The 15,300-nt window shown below is 45.1% G+C and overlaps 1 protein-coding gene across 1 annotated transcript in view; it reads right to left on the bottom strand.

The window, feature by feature from the left end:
* LOC121271538 (casein kinase I) overlaps positions 1–14,911 on the bottom strand; it is a 78,716-nt gene extending 63,805 nt beyond the window's left edge. Inside the window, exon 1 of the mRNA XM_041177520.1 lies at positions 14,778–14,911. Within this exon, the coding sequence (XP_041033454.1) occupies positions 14,778–14,897 (120 nt within the window). The 5' untranslated portion in view covers positions 14,898–14,911. The remainder of the gene's footprint in view (positions 1–14,777) is intronic.
* Between the last annotated feature and the right edge of the window lie 389 nt (positions 14,912–15,300).

Genomic DNA, 15,300 nt, shown 5'->3' with positions numbered 1-15,300 from the left:
GTCAAGCCCGTAATGTGGCTCATTTATACTTGCTAGAAGCGCCATACATTCATACGCAGGGACCCGTTCTCTGCAGGAAAAGAAACATGTTCAAGTTTTGTACCTTTGTTGAGCTACCTGGGAGCTTGGGGAGCCTATAGTTTCCCGTTCTGAGTTGACTTGCCGACCAATCAGCACCCTTGTCTCCTTGTCTCCGATATCCAAAATCCGGCACCCTGGGGGCCGAGGCCATGCCAGGTTTCAGATTCTCTTGGATTATCTGCCGTCAGATTGGGTGGCATTGCTGGAGGCTCATTGCTGCTCTGCAGAATCTACCCCCCTGCTCCTGTGACCCGCTCGCAGGATTTAGTGAAAAGAAATAGATCCCAGTTTTGGGTGGAAGGAATTAATGGGCCCAGTTCTGTTCCCTGGAGGGTTATTTACAAACACAAGCAGATGAGTCCACTAATATTTTATTACGTTGGAAATCTGTGCACAGGATATGTAATGAAGCTCCACCATCCTGATTAACAATGAGTTCTACAGGGCTGCTGCAGACCCTTAGGGAGTGAATCCCTGCGCTATCCCACTGGTAGAACAGGCAGCTCTATGTCAGATTATGGAGGGCCAAGTGGTAGGTGGGGAGGGGAGGGGAGGCAGATCTTAAAGCACTGGATCTTAAAGAGGCAGATCTTAAAGCACAACCTTCACTGATTCTCTCCTCTGGGATCAGCCAGAGAATGGCCTCTTCATTCCCACACTTGCTCTATTTGGGTGCAGCACCCAGATATACTGAGTGAAAAATGTCCAGTTTTCAGACAATTCAAGTTTTCAGACAGCCAGATTTTGAATAACAAACCTGCAATAAAAACTGTGATTGTTTGAAATTTGGCATTCTTGCATTTGAGCTGATGAGTGCAAACTTTGGCAACATGAATTTCTTTTCCGCAAAACACAATTATATTATAACGCAGATTTATCATCTTCTATACAGTGTGAAGTGTCAGGCAACAATGGTCCTCTTCTGAATGGTGTCCACTTGAGGAAGAAGGGAGAACCCGTGAGCAAGGCCTCAGAGAAATAAGAGAGCCTCAGTGATTCTTTGCACCACAAGATGCAGCACTGAGTCAAGTAGGCCATGACAGTCCCAGGTCCAGTCCACGGTGTGGTGTCTGCCAAGGAAGTTGATCTCAATAAGGAATAGTGTTCCTGGTCTTAGGAGCACTCCCACAAGGGCCATCAAAAACAAACACAACGCCAATGCAGCGTACATGTTCCATTGTAGAGCTTCTAAACCTACCTCCTTTTGTCACCTGCCCTCATATCTCCTCAGTTTCAAACTCCTATGAAAGCTTGGGATCTTTTACAACAGCAACTTGTGTTTATGTAGCGCCTTTCACTTAGTAACCCGTTCCTAGGTTCTTCATAGGGCAAAAGCAAACTTTGACGCCAAGTCACATTAGATGACCGGAAGCTTGGTCAAAGAGGTAGATTTTAAGGGCCGTCTTAAAGGAGGAAAGAGAGAGATAGGGGGAAGCGATGATTATGGAGGGAATTCCAGAGCTTAGGGCCTGGGCAGCTGAAGACATGGTGGTGTGATTAATATCAGGGACACTCCAAAGGCCAGAATTGGAAGAGTGGAAGGTATCTCAGAGGGTTGTAGGGCTGGTGGAAGTGGCAGAGACAGGGAGGGGTGAGGCCATGGAGGGATTTGAAAATAAGAATGAGAAATTTAGAATTGAGGCGTTGCTTAACCAGGAGCTAATTTAGTTCAGTGAGCACAGGGGATGATGGAAGAGCTGATGCAAGTTAGGACCTGGGCAGCAGCTTTTTGGATGAGCTCAAGTTTATTACATCAAAGGTGCTATACATATGCAAGTTGTGGTTGTTGCAAATGGTCATAGTACTTAGTTTTGGTCAAGTAACCTAGCAAAACCTCTTGACTGGGTTCCTACCCGAAGAATGGAAATTGGATGAGATTTCACAGGGTTATGGGTCCCCATGATACCTTATCCTGGAGGCACTTTTATCAAAGGAGTAAAAGAAATGAAAGGCAAAATACCTCTACTTGAGATTTTCCTCTTCATTTCATTCCAATACCAGATGGCAGCTGCCCTTGGAGGAGAAGGCCCAACACATGGGGTACACAAGAGGACTGTCACAGACTGACTAACAATACAGTGAGTAGAGATCAGGATCAGCACTCAGTGCGCACAGAGCTTCACCTTCAATAATGTTGAAGTCAACTTTGGGACTGTAATGGACTTTTTTTTGGTTATGTGACCAAGAAATGGTTGAGTGCAGCTCCAATAACACTTGAGAAGCTCGACACCATGCAGGTCAAAGCAACCTGCTTGATTGGCACCCCATCCACCACCTTCAACCTCCACTCCCTCCACCATCGACACACAGTGGCAGAAGTGTGTACCACCTACACAATGCACGGCAGCAATTCACCAAAGCTCTTTCGACAGCTGCTTCCAAATTCGAAGCCTCAACCACCTAGAAGGACAAGGGTAGCAGATCCATGGGAACACCTCCACCTGCAACTTCCCCTCCAAGCTACACGCTATCTGGACTTGGAAATATATCGCCGTTCCTTCACTATCACTGGTCAAAAACCTGGAACTCCCTCCCTAACAGCACTGTGGGTGCACCTACACCAGCGGTTCAAGAAGGTGGCTCACCACCATCTTCTCCAGGGCAATTAGGGAAGGGCAATAAATGCTGGCCTAGCCAGTGACGCTCATATCCAATGAAAGAACAAAGAAAAAAACAAGGCAACAAGTCAAAGGCCACAGAGCAGAGCAGAACATGAGAATATAGTGATTACTTGACACTACAGTTGGATTGAAGACTATAGGGTTGAGAAAAAAAGGTAATGAGTCTGAGGATATGGGAAAGAATGAGTTAAATCAGGTGCCAGATTTTAGGGGTACAATATCATAGTGGTTATGTTACTGGACTCATAAATTAGAGACTTGGACAAATCAATACAGAGAGATGAGTTCAAATCCCACTTTGGTTACTGGGAAATATAATTTATTTAAAAAATTTGGAATAAAAGCTAGTAACAGTGATCATAAAACTACTGGATTGTGGTAAAATTCATTTGGTTCACTAGTGTCCCTGAGGGAAGGAAAGCTGTTGTCCTTACCCTAAATGTGATTTCAGATCCACAGTAATGTGGTTGACTCTTAACTGCCCTTTGAAATGGCCTAGCAAGTCACATAGTTGTCAGACAGGACATTCTTCTAAGGGTAATAAATGTTGGTCTCTTCAGTGATGCCATTATTCCATTAATGAATTAAAACCAAGTTAAATTAGGATGAGGTGTAAGAGGTCTTGATTTCAATTTGACTATTTCCTATTTCAATTCAAACCTATAATTTAGAATGTGAAAACTTAAAATTCAACATTCTTCCACATGATATTTAATAAAGTGAATGCCTGCAAGACTAGAAATTTTAATCCGAAGGTTTCTGTTGTGTTAGCCATAGAACCATAGAAACATTACAGCACAGAAGGAGACCATTCGGCCCATCTTGTCCCTGCCAGCCCAAGGACACCCAAGTGCCCTTTCTAATCCCACCTTCCTGCACCCAGCCCATAGCCCTGCAGCTTACAGCACTTTAGGTGCTGATCCAGGTACTTTTTAAAAGAGTTTAAAGTTTCTGCTTCTACCACCAACTTGGGCAGCGAATTCCAGACACCCACTACCCTCTGCATAAAAAAGTTCTTTCTCGTGTACCCCCTACACCTTCTGCCACTTATCTTGAATCTATGTCCTCTGGTTCTAGAATTCTCCATCAAGGGAGAATTGTGGTTATGACACAAATCAATTTGTAAAGTATTTATTACACTCCTTGAGAGGTAGAGGCTTTCTTATCAGGCCTGCATTTTCCCTTGTCTATCAATTCCTCATATTTCTGGGCAATCGTGTTATTGTTTGTGTTACTATGCAAGGGCCAGAAAGAAAGTTGGTGTGTCGCTAACACTGTGTGCAGATCGGAGAAGGAGAAAGGGAGATGAACTCATAGACCTGGGAATTCGCACCTGAGCAATGACCTCATTTAGGTCAAACTTGTTTTGCTCAGGTGCTGTAACTAAGGAGAGAGAGAGAAAAAAAAAGTCCACAAATGAATTTACATAGCAGCTTGCGCAGGCCTAAATATACCTAAAAACACAAAATAGAAATGACATTTCTGATCTTCCTCCCCCACCTCCTCCCTCCCCTGAAGGCACTGATTCCACAAGTGCCCAATATCCTCCGGTATCTCACCCACAAGCCAAACGGACAAGCTTAGGCAGTACATTACTGGCAAGCTGTGCGCTACCACCGTCAACACCAACTTACGACAACAACTTATGCATAGTGCCTTTAACAAAATAGAAGGCCCTAAGGTGCTGCGCACGAGCATTATACAACAAAAGTATGGCCACACGAGGAGATATTAAGTCAGGTGACCAAAAACGTGATCAAAGGAGCGTCTTTAAGGGAGGAAAGTTAGAGAAGCGGAGAGATGTAGGGAGGGAATTCCAGAGCTTAGGGCCTAGGGAACTAAAGTCACGACCGCCAATGGTGAGGTAATTAAAATTGGGGATGCACAAGAGGCCAAAATTAGAGGAGTACAGGTATCTCAGAGGGTTGTGGAGCTGAAGAAGATTGCAAAGATATGGAGCCCGGTCCGATCCTTAACTAATTGCCACACACGGCAGGGAGTGGGTCACAGGGTTGCAATATTGAACAGGAAATCTGGCTGATCTCTCTCCCTCCTCTTTAGTCAGTTGATGCCAATTGCTCTCAACTGGTGACCTTGGCTGAGAACAGGTCAGGAAATAGTTAAGAAGCATTTATAATGTGCCTGAGCATGACCTCAGGACCTGCCACCAAACTTCACAACACATTCCGAAATTCAGCCTCTATGGTCATATTGTCAGGCACAGCAACCAATCTGCGCGCAGCAAGATCCCACAAGCAGTAGCTGACCAGTTAATCCAGTTAAAAACAGAGGAACTTTCTCCCAACGTACAAGAAAAATTCAAATACCCAGAATGGTTTCCCACAGCAACAATTTATTAAAGGCTTAGAGATTTATCTACCCATTTCCCGGGCAGGCTGTCAGGGAAACTCAATCCGGCGGCAATAGCATAACTCCTAAGAGCTTATTGGGTTCCTCGTATGGTTTCATCAGGAGCCCCTGACATGCCCAGGACAACATAAAGAAACGGCCAAAGCATTCAAAGCACTGAGAGAAGAGAAGGGCAAATTCCAAAAATCTTCTCTCTCTCCCCTGCTCTACCTATGACACATCACCGAGGTAAAAATGAAGTTAATATTGACTACAGTGGGGCTCTTTCAGGAACTAAGTCATAAATTAAATAGATGGGGAAATACTTGCAAGGGAATAGGACTAATTGGATAGCTCTTTTCAAGAGCCACCACCAGCATAGTGGGCTGAATGGCCTCCTCCTATGCTGTATCATTCAATGCCTCCATAAAGAAAAAGAAAGAATTTGCATTGATATAACCCCTTTTATGACCTCTGGACATCCCAAACCATGTTACAGCCAAATGTTTGAATTTTAGTCACTGTTGTAATATAGGATGTCAGCCAATCTGTGCACAACAAGCTCCCACGGACAGCAATAAGATCATGACCAGATAATCTGTCCCTTCATAATGCTGTTAGTTGAGGGATTAATATTGGTCAGGAAGGGCACGCCTGTTCTTCTTTGAAATAATGTCAGGGGATCTTTTAAATTCACCTGACAGGGAAGATGAGGCCTCGGTTTTATTTGAAAGATGGCACCTCAGTGCTGCACTGGAGTGTCAGCCAGGTTTTATGCTCTGCAGTGTGATGTACAATTCAGTTTTATATAAAGATTATAATAGACTCCCGAGTAATGCAGTTTCCAATTCCAAAGTGGCTATACTTCACATGTGCGTGACAGCAGACAACAGCAGGGTATTTTACAATGGTAGGAAGGGTTTCAGTTGAGGAAAATTTGTATGTCAACAGGATAGTGAGCAGAAATGGCGATCCAGACTCATAGTTGCCTCTCAGGGCAAATGGACCCTGGATTCCATCACAGCTCATCCCACTGCCACTCAAATGAGACCAGATTGGAGAAGCTGGTGCTGTTCTCCTTGGAGAGGAGAAGAAAGAGAGGAGATTGGGTAGAGGTGTTCAAAACCAGGAGAGGTCTGGGACAGAGCAGACCAGGGAAAAGCCATCCCCATTGGCAGAAGGGTCGAGAACTGGAGGGCGAAGGGCAAAAGAACCAAAGGTGATGTGAGGCAAAACCTTTTTTTACACAGAGAGTGGTTAGGATCTGGAATGCACTGCCTGAGAGTGTGGTGGAGGCAGGTTCAATTGTGGCTTTCAAAAGAAAAAAATTGCAGGACTCCATGGAAAAGGGCTAGCTGAGTTGCTCTTGCAGAGAGCCGGCATGGACACGGTGGGCTGAGTGGCCTCCCTCTGTGCTATAACCAGCCCTCTATTCTATTTGAGTCCTTAAATTTCCTAATCTGAAGAGAGACTAATGCCTGGATTTTTGCGGAATTTTCCCAACTCCGTGATCCTGCCTCTGTCCCGGAGTCCGCAAGCCCCATTTTCATGTCAGGAGGGTGGGCCTGGGTTGGAGATGGGCCTCCCCCACCCCCACCTCCAAGGCAGGGGGAAAGTGGAAATGGGCCCAGAGATAGTGACGGGGTTGATACTGATAACACAGCTGTTTGAAACAATAAAGAAAGCAACGCAGGTCATTTTTATGCCAAACTTACCAGCCTTCACTCCCCGCAATACACACCCTCACGCTCTAACACTCTTCACCCCCACAATACACACCCTCACGCTCTAACACTCTTCACCCCCACAATACACACCCTCACCCCCTAACACTCTTCACCCCCACAATACACACCCTCACCCTCTAACACTCTTCACCCCCACAATACACACCCTCAACCCCTAACACTCTTCACCCCCACAATACACACCCTCACCCTCTAACACTCTTCACCCCCACAATACACACCCTCAACCCCTAACACTCTTCACCCCCACAATACACACCCTCAACCCCTAACACTCTTCACCCCCACAATACACACCCTCACCCTCTAACACTCTTCACCCCCACAATACACAACCTCACCCCCTAACACTCTTCACCCCCACAATACACACCCTCACCCCCTAACACTCTTCACCCCCACAATACACACCCTCACCCTCTAACACTCTTCACCCCCACAATACACACCCTCAACCCCTAACACTCTTCACCCCCACAATACACACCCTCACCCTCTAACACTCTTCACCCCCACAATACACAACCTCACCCCCTAACACTCTTCACCCCCACAATACACACCCTCACCCTCTAACACTCTTCACCCCCACAAAACACACCCTCACCCTCTAACACTCTTCACCCCCTCACCCCCGACACTCTTCACCCCACTCTCCACCCCATACCCACCTTTTTATACTCTTAACCCTTCCATACCCACCCTCACCCCTTACACTTCACCCCCATACCCACCCTTACCCCCTTACACATCCTCCTATACCCACCCTCACCCTCACCCCCTTACACTCATCCTCCTATACCCACCCCCACCCTCTTACACTTCACCCCCATACCCAGTCTCACCCCCTTACACTCTTCGCCCTCTCATAGACACCCTCACCCCCGACACTCTTCACCCCCCACCAAACCTCACTGCCTTACACTCTTCACCCCTCCAACCCATCATATCCATCATCGCCCCTTCCCCTTCGCACTCTTCGCTCCCTATACCCACCCTCACCCCCTCACACTCTTCACCCCTCCCTCCACCCAATCATATCCAGCATCACCCCTACTCCTTCGCATTCTTCAGCCCACCACCCCCGCCCCGCGCCCCCACCCCCCTCACCCCTCACCCCCTTAGACTCTTCACCTTCCATAACCATCCTCATGCTCCCTTATCCTCTTCACCCCACCCTTCACCCCCATGCCCACCTTCACTCCCTGGCATACTTCACCCCTCCCTCCACTATCTTCCCATCCCCACCCTCACCTAACCTTACATTTTGCATCCTAACCCTTGCCAGCTCTGATTATGAGGGATACTGGTACATCCCCAGGTTACAACATTTCCAGGTGAATGGTAAAGCAGTAAACATTTTTCCTGCCGCCAGGTCAAAGGTCATGATCTCACTCATCAGATGTAAGTCAGGAGGCCTTCCTGGTCATGGCCCCCACCATGAAGATCGCAAGGGATCTAACAGAGCCAGCTCCAAAGTGGTGCCAGCAACTTTAAACAACAGGCAGCCAGGGGTCATGACCCAACCCCTTTCCCGTACCGGTGTAAATAATCAGTGCCAGGAATGGAGGCGGGACTTGTGGAGCCTGGACCCAGCTGCCATTTTCTCCCAGCCCTGCCTCCATTTCGGGCCCTGTTGAGACCATGAGATCTTGGTCCTATATTGTGGATAGGAAAAAACCTATTTCCTCCGGTGGGGGAGAATCCAGAACAACAGGGTACCACCTTGAAATTAGAGTCAGTCTATGAAGGGATGATGGCAAGGAACATCTCTTCACACAAGTGCCAGGCAATGGCCATCTCCAAGAGAGAATCTAACCATCTCCCCTTGGCATTCAATGGCTTTACCATCAATGAATCCCTCATTATCAACATCATTATCAACCACCAGAAACTGAATGAACCGGATCAGCCATATAAATACCGTGGCTACAAGAGCAGGTCAGAGGCTGGGAATTCTTTGGAGAGTAACTCTCTCCTGACTCCCCAAAGCCTGTCCACCACCTACAAGGCACAAATCAGGAATGTGATGGAATACTCTTCACAGGCCTGGATGAGTGCCACTCCCACAACACTCAAGAAACTGGACATCCAGGACAAAGCAGCCCACTTGATTGGCAACCTACCCACCACCTTCAACATTCACTCCATCCACCAATGACGCACAGTGGCAGCAGTGTGCATCATCTACAAGATGCACCGCAGCAACTCACTAAGGATCCTTCGCAGCTACTTCTAAACCCGTTACCTCTAGCATCTAGAAGGACAAGGGCAGCAGATGGATGGGAACACCACCACCTGGAAGTTCCCCTCAAATCCACTCACCATCCTCACTTGGAAATATATCACCGTTCCTTCAGTGGCTGGGTCAAAATCCTGAAGATTCCTAACAGCACTGTGGGTGTACCTACACCACATACACTGCAGTGGTTCAAGAAGACGGCTCACCGCCACCTTCTCAAGGGCAGTTAGGAATGGGCAGAAAATGCCCACATCACATGAAAGAAAATATTAGCTCAGCCATTGTACACTAGAATATGTTGGAAGAACTAAATGACACACCTTTGGTGCTTATGTTGGCTGGTGCATTGACGAATTGAGCAATTGAGGGGCTCTCTTACTCTTTTTAAAATAAATAGCAAAGTGGAGCCCAGTTGTAAATAATTCCGGTAAAATGGATTCCCTCAGTGGCGTGGTGTGATTTTGAAATAAAGTGCTGAATGTTCACAAGCCCTCATGCATAGAAGTCTGTATCATAGTCTTGGGCTACAACTGATTTCACAAATTACAGGAACGACATTGAAACAGCTCATGACTTTCATACGAACCCAGCATTTATGCTACACTCAGCGAAAACAAGCTCTGTGCATTTTCTATTTCACACAACATACAGCGGGACTTTTGAGTTTACAAACCGTGCCATCTTTATCCTTGACAGTGGTGGCGAATCTGGTTAAGGAGCTGGAGAGGCTGGGCAGCAGCCTGAACATGATGGTGTGCGAGTAGATTGATGAGCATCATATTGTGACATCTTTACCAAAGTTAAACGATGTCACGCGATTCACAATGGGGAGCTGTTAGGTCATCTTGCCCTAAGCTATTACAGAGTTTTACACTGCCAGAGAGTTATATTCTGCCATGTACGTGTGCTTTTGGAACACATCATGTACGGAATTTTCTTTTGTACGGGATCAGTTTTCTCTCTCCGACTTGGGACATTAACAACAATGATGACCCGTAGTTTAGGAACACGGGGACAGGAGGTAACCATCCAGCCCCTCGAAGCTGTTCCATCATTCAGCGTTCTGCGAATTAACGCCATATACCCACCTTTGCCCCATATCTCCCAATAAATCTGGTTAATAAAAACCAGTGAATCTTGCTATGATCCCTGAGGGGGGAGCCTTAACCCAAAATAACCAAATTTGTTAATGACCTCAAATGAAGAAATGACCAACAGGATTCAACTTTTTGTAACTTTTACTTTTACATGAATCAGGGCCAACGCAAATTACACATGAATCAACAGACAAATGATACTTCAAATGAAAAGGTAAATTTCACTTTAAATAGTCAGTACAAAAAGGATATGTCTTATGCATCCACAAGTACCTGCAACATTCCTCACAGGCACTACATAGTTACACAGTTCCACAAAATGTTGTTCTTTGTTCATGCAGGGAGGTCAGGAGTTCTATCCGACATTAGCTTTCACCTCCGAGTTTTCACAATTACAATTCTCATCAGCAAGGCACACTTCTACACACTTCTCCCATGGATCATGACAGTCCTGATGGTATAGTTTTCTAGAGTTCCTTTCCAACCAACCAATCAATAACACCCTGGTTCATGGTTTGGCCAGTTCTGGGAAAACACCCAGCTCCTTGGCATCTCAGAGCTATTTACACAGCTTTCCAGGTTTTAGACCTTTTTAGCCAGCTCACACATTGCCTCCTGTTTCCTTTTCTGCCAAACAGAAAAACTGACCTCTTCCTGAGAGTGATTTGCTTCTTATCCTTACAAGAGTTCTGTTTTCCTCTTTCTGTCTCTGTTCTCTGTGCCTGCAGCTGTGCTTTCACCCCTTCAGCTCCTCAGCTTGTAAGTCTCCTTTGTGGCTGGCCACACGGCTACTATCTTAACTTCCTTCCTGTGGGCATGGCTTCCAGGTCAAGGATTGCCAGGTCACATGGACCAGTATTTCCAAATATTCAAGAAAATTACATTTGATCCCTTTACAATTGATGCAAACTCTAAAAAGTCCTTTTCAAATATTCTTAAAAACAGTTACAGATTCCTAGATAATTACAAATTTTTCTTACTCTATTGCTACAGGTCAAATGTTGTTACAATCTGAGTTTTAAAACTAACAATTGATCTTACATCAATTGTGTTTTGTGGAAAAGGATTCCATATGCCTGCCTTTGTGTGTAGAAGTATTTTCTAATTTCAGTCCTGAATGCGCAGGCTCTAATTTTTTGGCTATGCCCTCCCACTTTCCTAGAGTTCACTCAGAATCACAGAACTGAAGACAATTAAAGAAGTTCTAAGTGAAAGAAAGTAGTATTGATTTAGCACTTTTCACAACCTCAGGATGCCCCAATGTGCTTTACAGCCAATTAACTACTTTTGAAGCATATTTGTTGTTGCAATGTAGGGAATGCAACACCAATTTGCACACAGCAAGCTCCCATAGCTGTGAATTTGATAAGGAGTTGTGGTTTTCTAGTGATGGTTGAGGAGTGGATATTAGCAAGAAGATTGGGAACACCCATGCACTTCTTTGCAATAATGCCATGGGATATAATACATCCACTTGAGGGAAGAAGGGCCCTCGGTTTAATGCCTCAACTGAAAGAAGGCATCTCCAACAGTGTCATTACAATGTCATCTCAGGGAATTAGTAGAATTCCAATGACCTCTGACTGTCAAGTGATCAGGGACTCCCAATTTGAATATCTCTAAGGTCAGGGCCGGGTGGTGTAGTAAGCTTTCAGTACACACACACACACACACACACACACACACACACACACACACACACACACACACACACACACACACACACACACACACACACCGGGTAGGACACTGAAACAATCACTGATATTACAGTCATAAACCACGTAAATATAAAGTTATTATTTCTGCAATTCTGATCCTACAGAATTAACAAGTACAACTTAGTTACCTTTTTTCTTACTAATTCTGCATGACTTGTTGCCCAAATTCTTTGTTGTCTCCCCATTTTAAATTTTAACTAATTGATTTCCTATGGCACGTTTGATCATTTCTCTCTAAAAACGTGTCTCCCTTCTGGTAACTGTTTACATGTTTCCGGTTCTCATTCTCTCTGGCCCTCTTTTTTTTCTCTCTTTCTACTATCTGTCCTTCCTTCTTCCCTCACCTATTGTTCCCCTCACTCTTATTTACCTGCACTCACTCTCTCTCTCTCGTCACCCTTTGTCTCCCCCCATCTTATTCACCCACACTCTCTCTCTCCACCCCCCCACCACACACAAGCACACACACTTTCCCTCCCTCTCTCTTCACCCTTTGTCTCCCTCTCTCTCTCAGTCACCCACGCACTCTCTCTCCCACACACACACTTTCTGCCATTACCATCCTTGGATCTCTTTCTCTATGACTCTTGCACCAGTTTTCTCTTTGCCCCCCTTTTCTGTAAGAAATAGATACAGTGGATTTTAAACAAGATAAAGGTATAGATGATTGTCTCTATCACCTGGGCAATGATATGGCAAGATGGACTGCCTGCCAGTTATTTAGAAACAGCTTGATTTTCATTCCATTCAGATCACTGGAATGAGAACCAGCAGGTTCTAGAATGGGTGATACTCTCTAACAGATTACTGCCCAGGCAAGCAAGAATAAAAATCTATCCATCATATTTAAATTTTTAAAAAGTCAATACGTGACCTTCCCTTCACCTAGTTACTGTGGAACTTTCATGGAAATTACAGCCCAGAATCAGGTGATTCAGCCCAGCTGGTCTATGCTGATGTTTGTGCTCCATATGAGCCTCCCCTGCCACCCTTCTTCGTCTAACCCTTTCTGCCCATCCGTCTGTTTCTTTCTCTCTCAAGTGGTTTAGCTAGCTGGCAATTCGGTTCAGAGTATATGACTTGTATCAGCAAAAAATGCACATATTTTCACAGATGGGGGGTGGGGGGTTTTACCCGAAATCATTCTGTTTATTCTTCCTGGTTGACCCGTCCCTAATTGCCCTTGAACTGAGTGGCTTGCTCAGTCATTTCAGAAGGCAGTTAAGAGTCAACCACATTACTGTGGGTCTGTAGGTCAGACCAGGTAAAAATGGCAGAGTTCCTTCCCTAAAGGGGCGTTAGTGAACAAGGTGGATTGCTATGACAATTGATGATAGCTGTCATGGTCACCATTACTGAGATTAGCTTTTCAATTCCAGATGTAGTAATTGAATTTAAATTCCACCAGCTGCCATGGTGGGGTTTGAACCAATGGCGCCAGGCCTAGACCTTGGGATTACCAAGACTCCACCTTCTTCCCTACTAGTCTGGATAATTTACCTGTGACACGAACTAAACCAGTGGAGGGGGGGGGGGGGGAGAGGGGAAGCGGTGGGGGGGGGGGGAGGGGGGGTGGAGGGGGAGGGGGAGGGGGGTCGCTTTTATTTTATTTTAATTTCTCTTTTAATTTATTTTGGTCCCTTCATTAGGAAAAAAAACATCCTGAGGCATGGGTTAAATGCTCATACATTCATCTTATGTGGCAACAAGAAATTACCTGAAAGCTTCCCACGTCCCTCATTGCCTGTCGGGTTCCCACCTACACATTAACTTTTATTCCCTGATTGTGCACGCAGCTGATAAAAATACTTAAAATATTTCAAATAACCACAATCAATCACCTCTCTCCATAGTCAAATTCCAGCCCAGCTTTTAACTGTGCCTGAGATATATACCACTTGTCTGATGTAATGTGTTGCTGTGACACAACTTGCTGCCAGTTTGTTACCGGATCGAGGACACCCCTCACTTAATATAGTATTTCTTTGTGAAGTTATGATCAGAGAAAGAAAAGAAAGACTTGCATTTATATAGCACCAGTCACAACCACAAGATGATCCAAGTGCTTTAAAGCCAACTGAGGTACGTTTTTAAAGTAGCAAATGCCAATTTGTACACAGCAATCTCCCACAAATAGCAATGTGATAACAGCCAGATAATCTGCTTTGTTGTTGAGGAATATATATTGGCCAAGACACTGGGATTATTCCACAATGCCACTATTATGGAATAGTGCCATGGGATCTTTTATGACAACCTGAGGGGGCAGACATATCATCTGAAATGTAGCATCTCTGACAGTGCAGCACTTCCTCAGCACTGCACTGGAATGCCAGCTTTGAACTTGTGTGTTCAAATGGGACTTGCACCAGTAGCCTTTGGATATAGAGACATGAGGACTACTCCCTGAGCTACAGCTGACATCACTGAACATGTTGTATTCAATAATACAGTGTTTGGACATCTTGGAACACGTCTTTCTAGTCTGAGCACGTCAGAGAAACACAATAATATTTTGGTGGCAGTTCATTCTGTGCATTATGCGAGAAGATAATTGAAAACATTCCACTGAATTATGAATTATGCCAGTCCTGATTCCTGGCTTAATCATGCTTATTTCATATCCAATAGGCCAATCAGTTCTCTCAGCAATAAAAATGGAACAGGCTGGAAATAATGGAGAGAGAGACAGAGTTAACATTTCATGCCTATAGCCTTTGGACTTGAAATGTTAACACTGTTTCTCTCTCCACAGATGCTGCCAGCCCTGCTGAGAGTTTCCAGCAATTTTCAGTTTCTACTTTTGATTTCCAGCATCTGAAGTATTTGGCTTTCGTATTGGTTTTCTTAGCACCACTCACTCAAGGTACACAATTTTGTTTTCACATAGAGCAGATTTCTTTCCTGTTTAATATTACCTGTCCCATCTTCTCTACAGCCTCAAATGTTTTTCTTTGCTTCTTTACTTCCTCCCGGCCCTGGCTGGTCACATCAAAACACAGAAGAGAGCAGCAAATGGTTGCAGCCATCAGCAGCATCTATAGAAGTAAACTCCTCCCTATGACTGGAAGAGCTAGCACTGCATGCCAATTAGCTCAATGATAGCTATGTTACCTTTGAGTCATAAGGTTGTAGGTTCAAGCCCCACCGCAAAACTTGAATGCATAATACAGACTTTAGTGCAGTGCTGTAGAGATGTTATTACATTGTGGGCCCCATTGACTTGCTCTCTACTCTAACAAGAGCCTGAAACAAAGCTTGAAGAGTAGAGAAGTTCTCTCTGTCTCCACCATCACTGTCTAAACAACTCCATAACTTCATAAAGGGAATTAAATAAATAGTGGGGCTGTGGAGAAAGAGTAGGGAAGTGGGACTAATTAGATATTGCCTTTAAAGAGCTAGCACAAGCACAGAAGGGCTGAGTAGTCTCCTTCCATATGG

Source organism: Carcharodon carcharias, chromosome 31 (genome assembly GCF_017639515.1).
Source record: "Carcharodon carcharias isolate sCarCar2 chromosome 31, sCarCar2.pri, whole genome shotgun sequence".
NCBI lineage: Eukaryota > Metazoa > Chordata > Chondrichthyes > Lamniformes > Lamnidae > Carcharodon > Carcharodon carcharias.
Note: the sequence above shows the minus strand (reverse complement) of the source record. Positions and strands in the feature narration are given on the sequence as shown.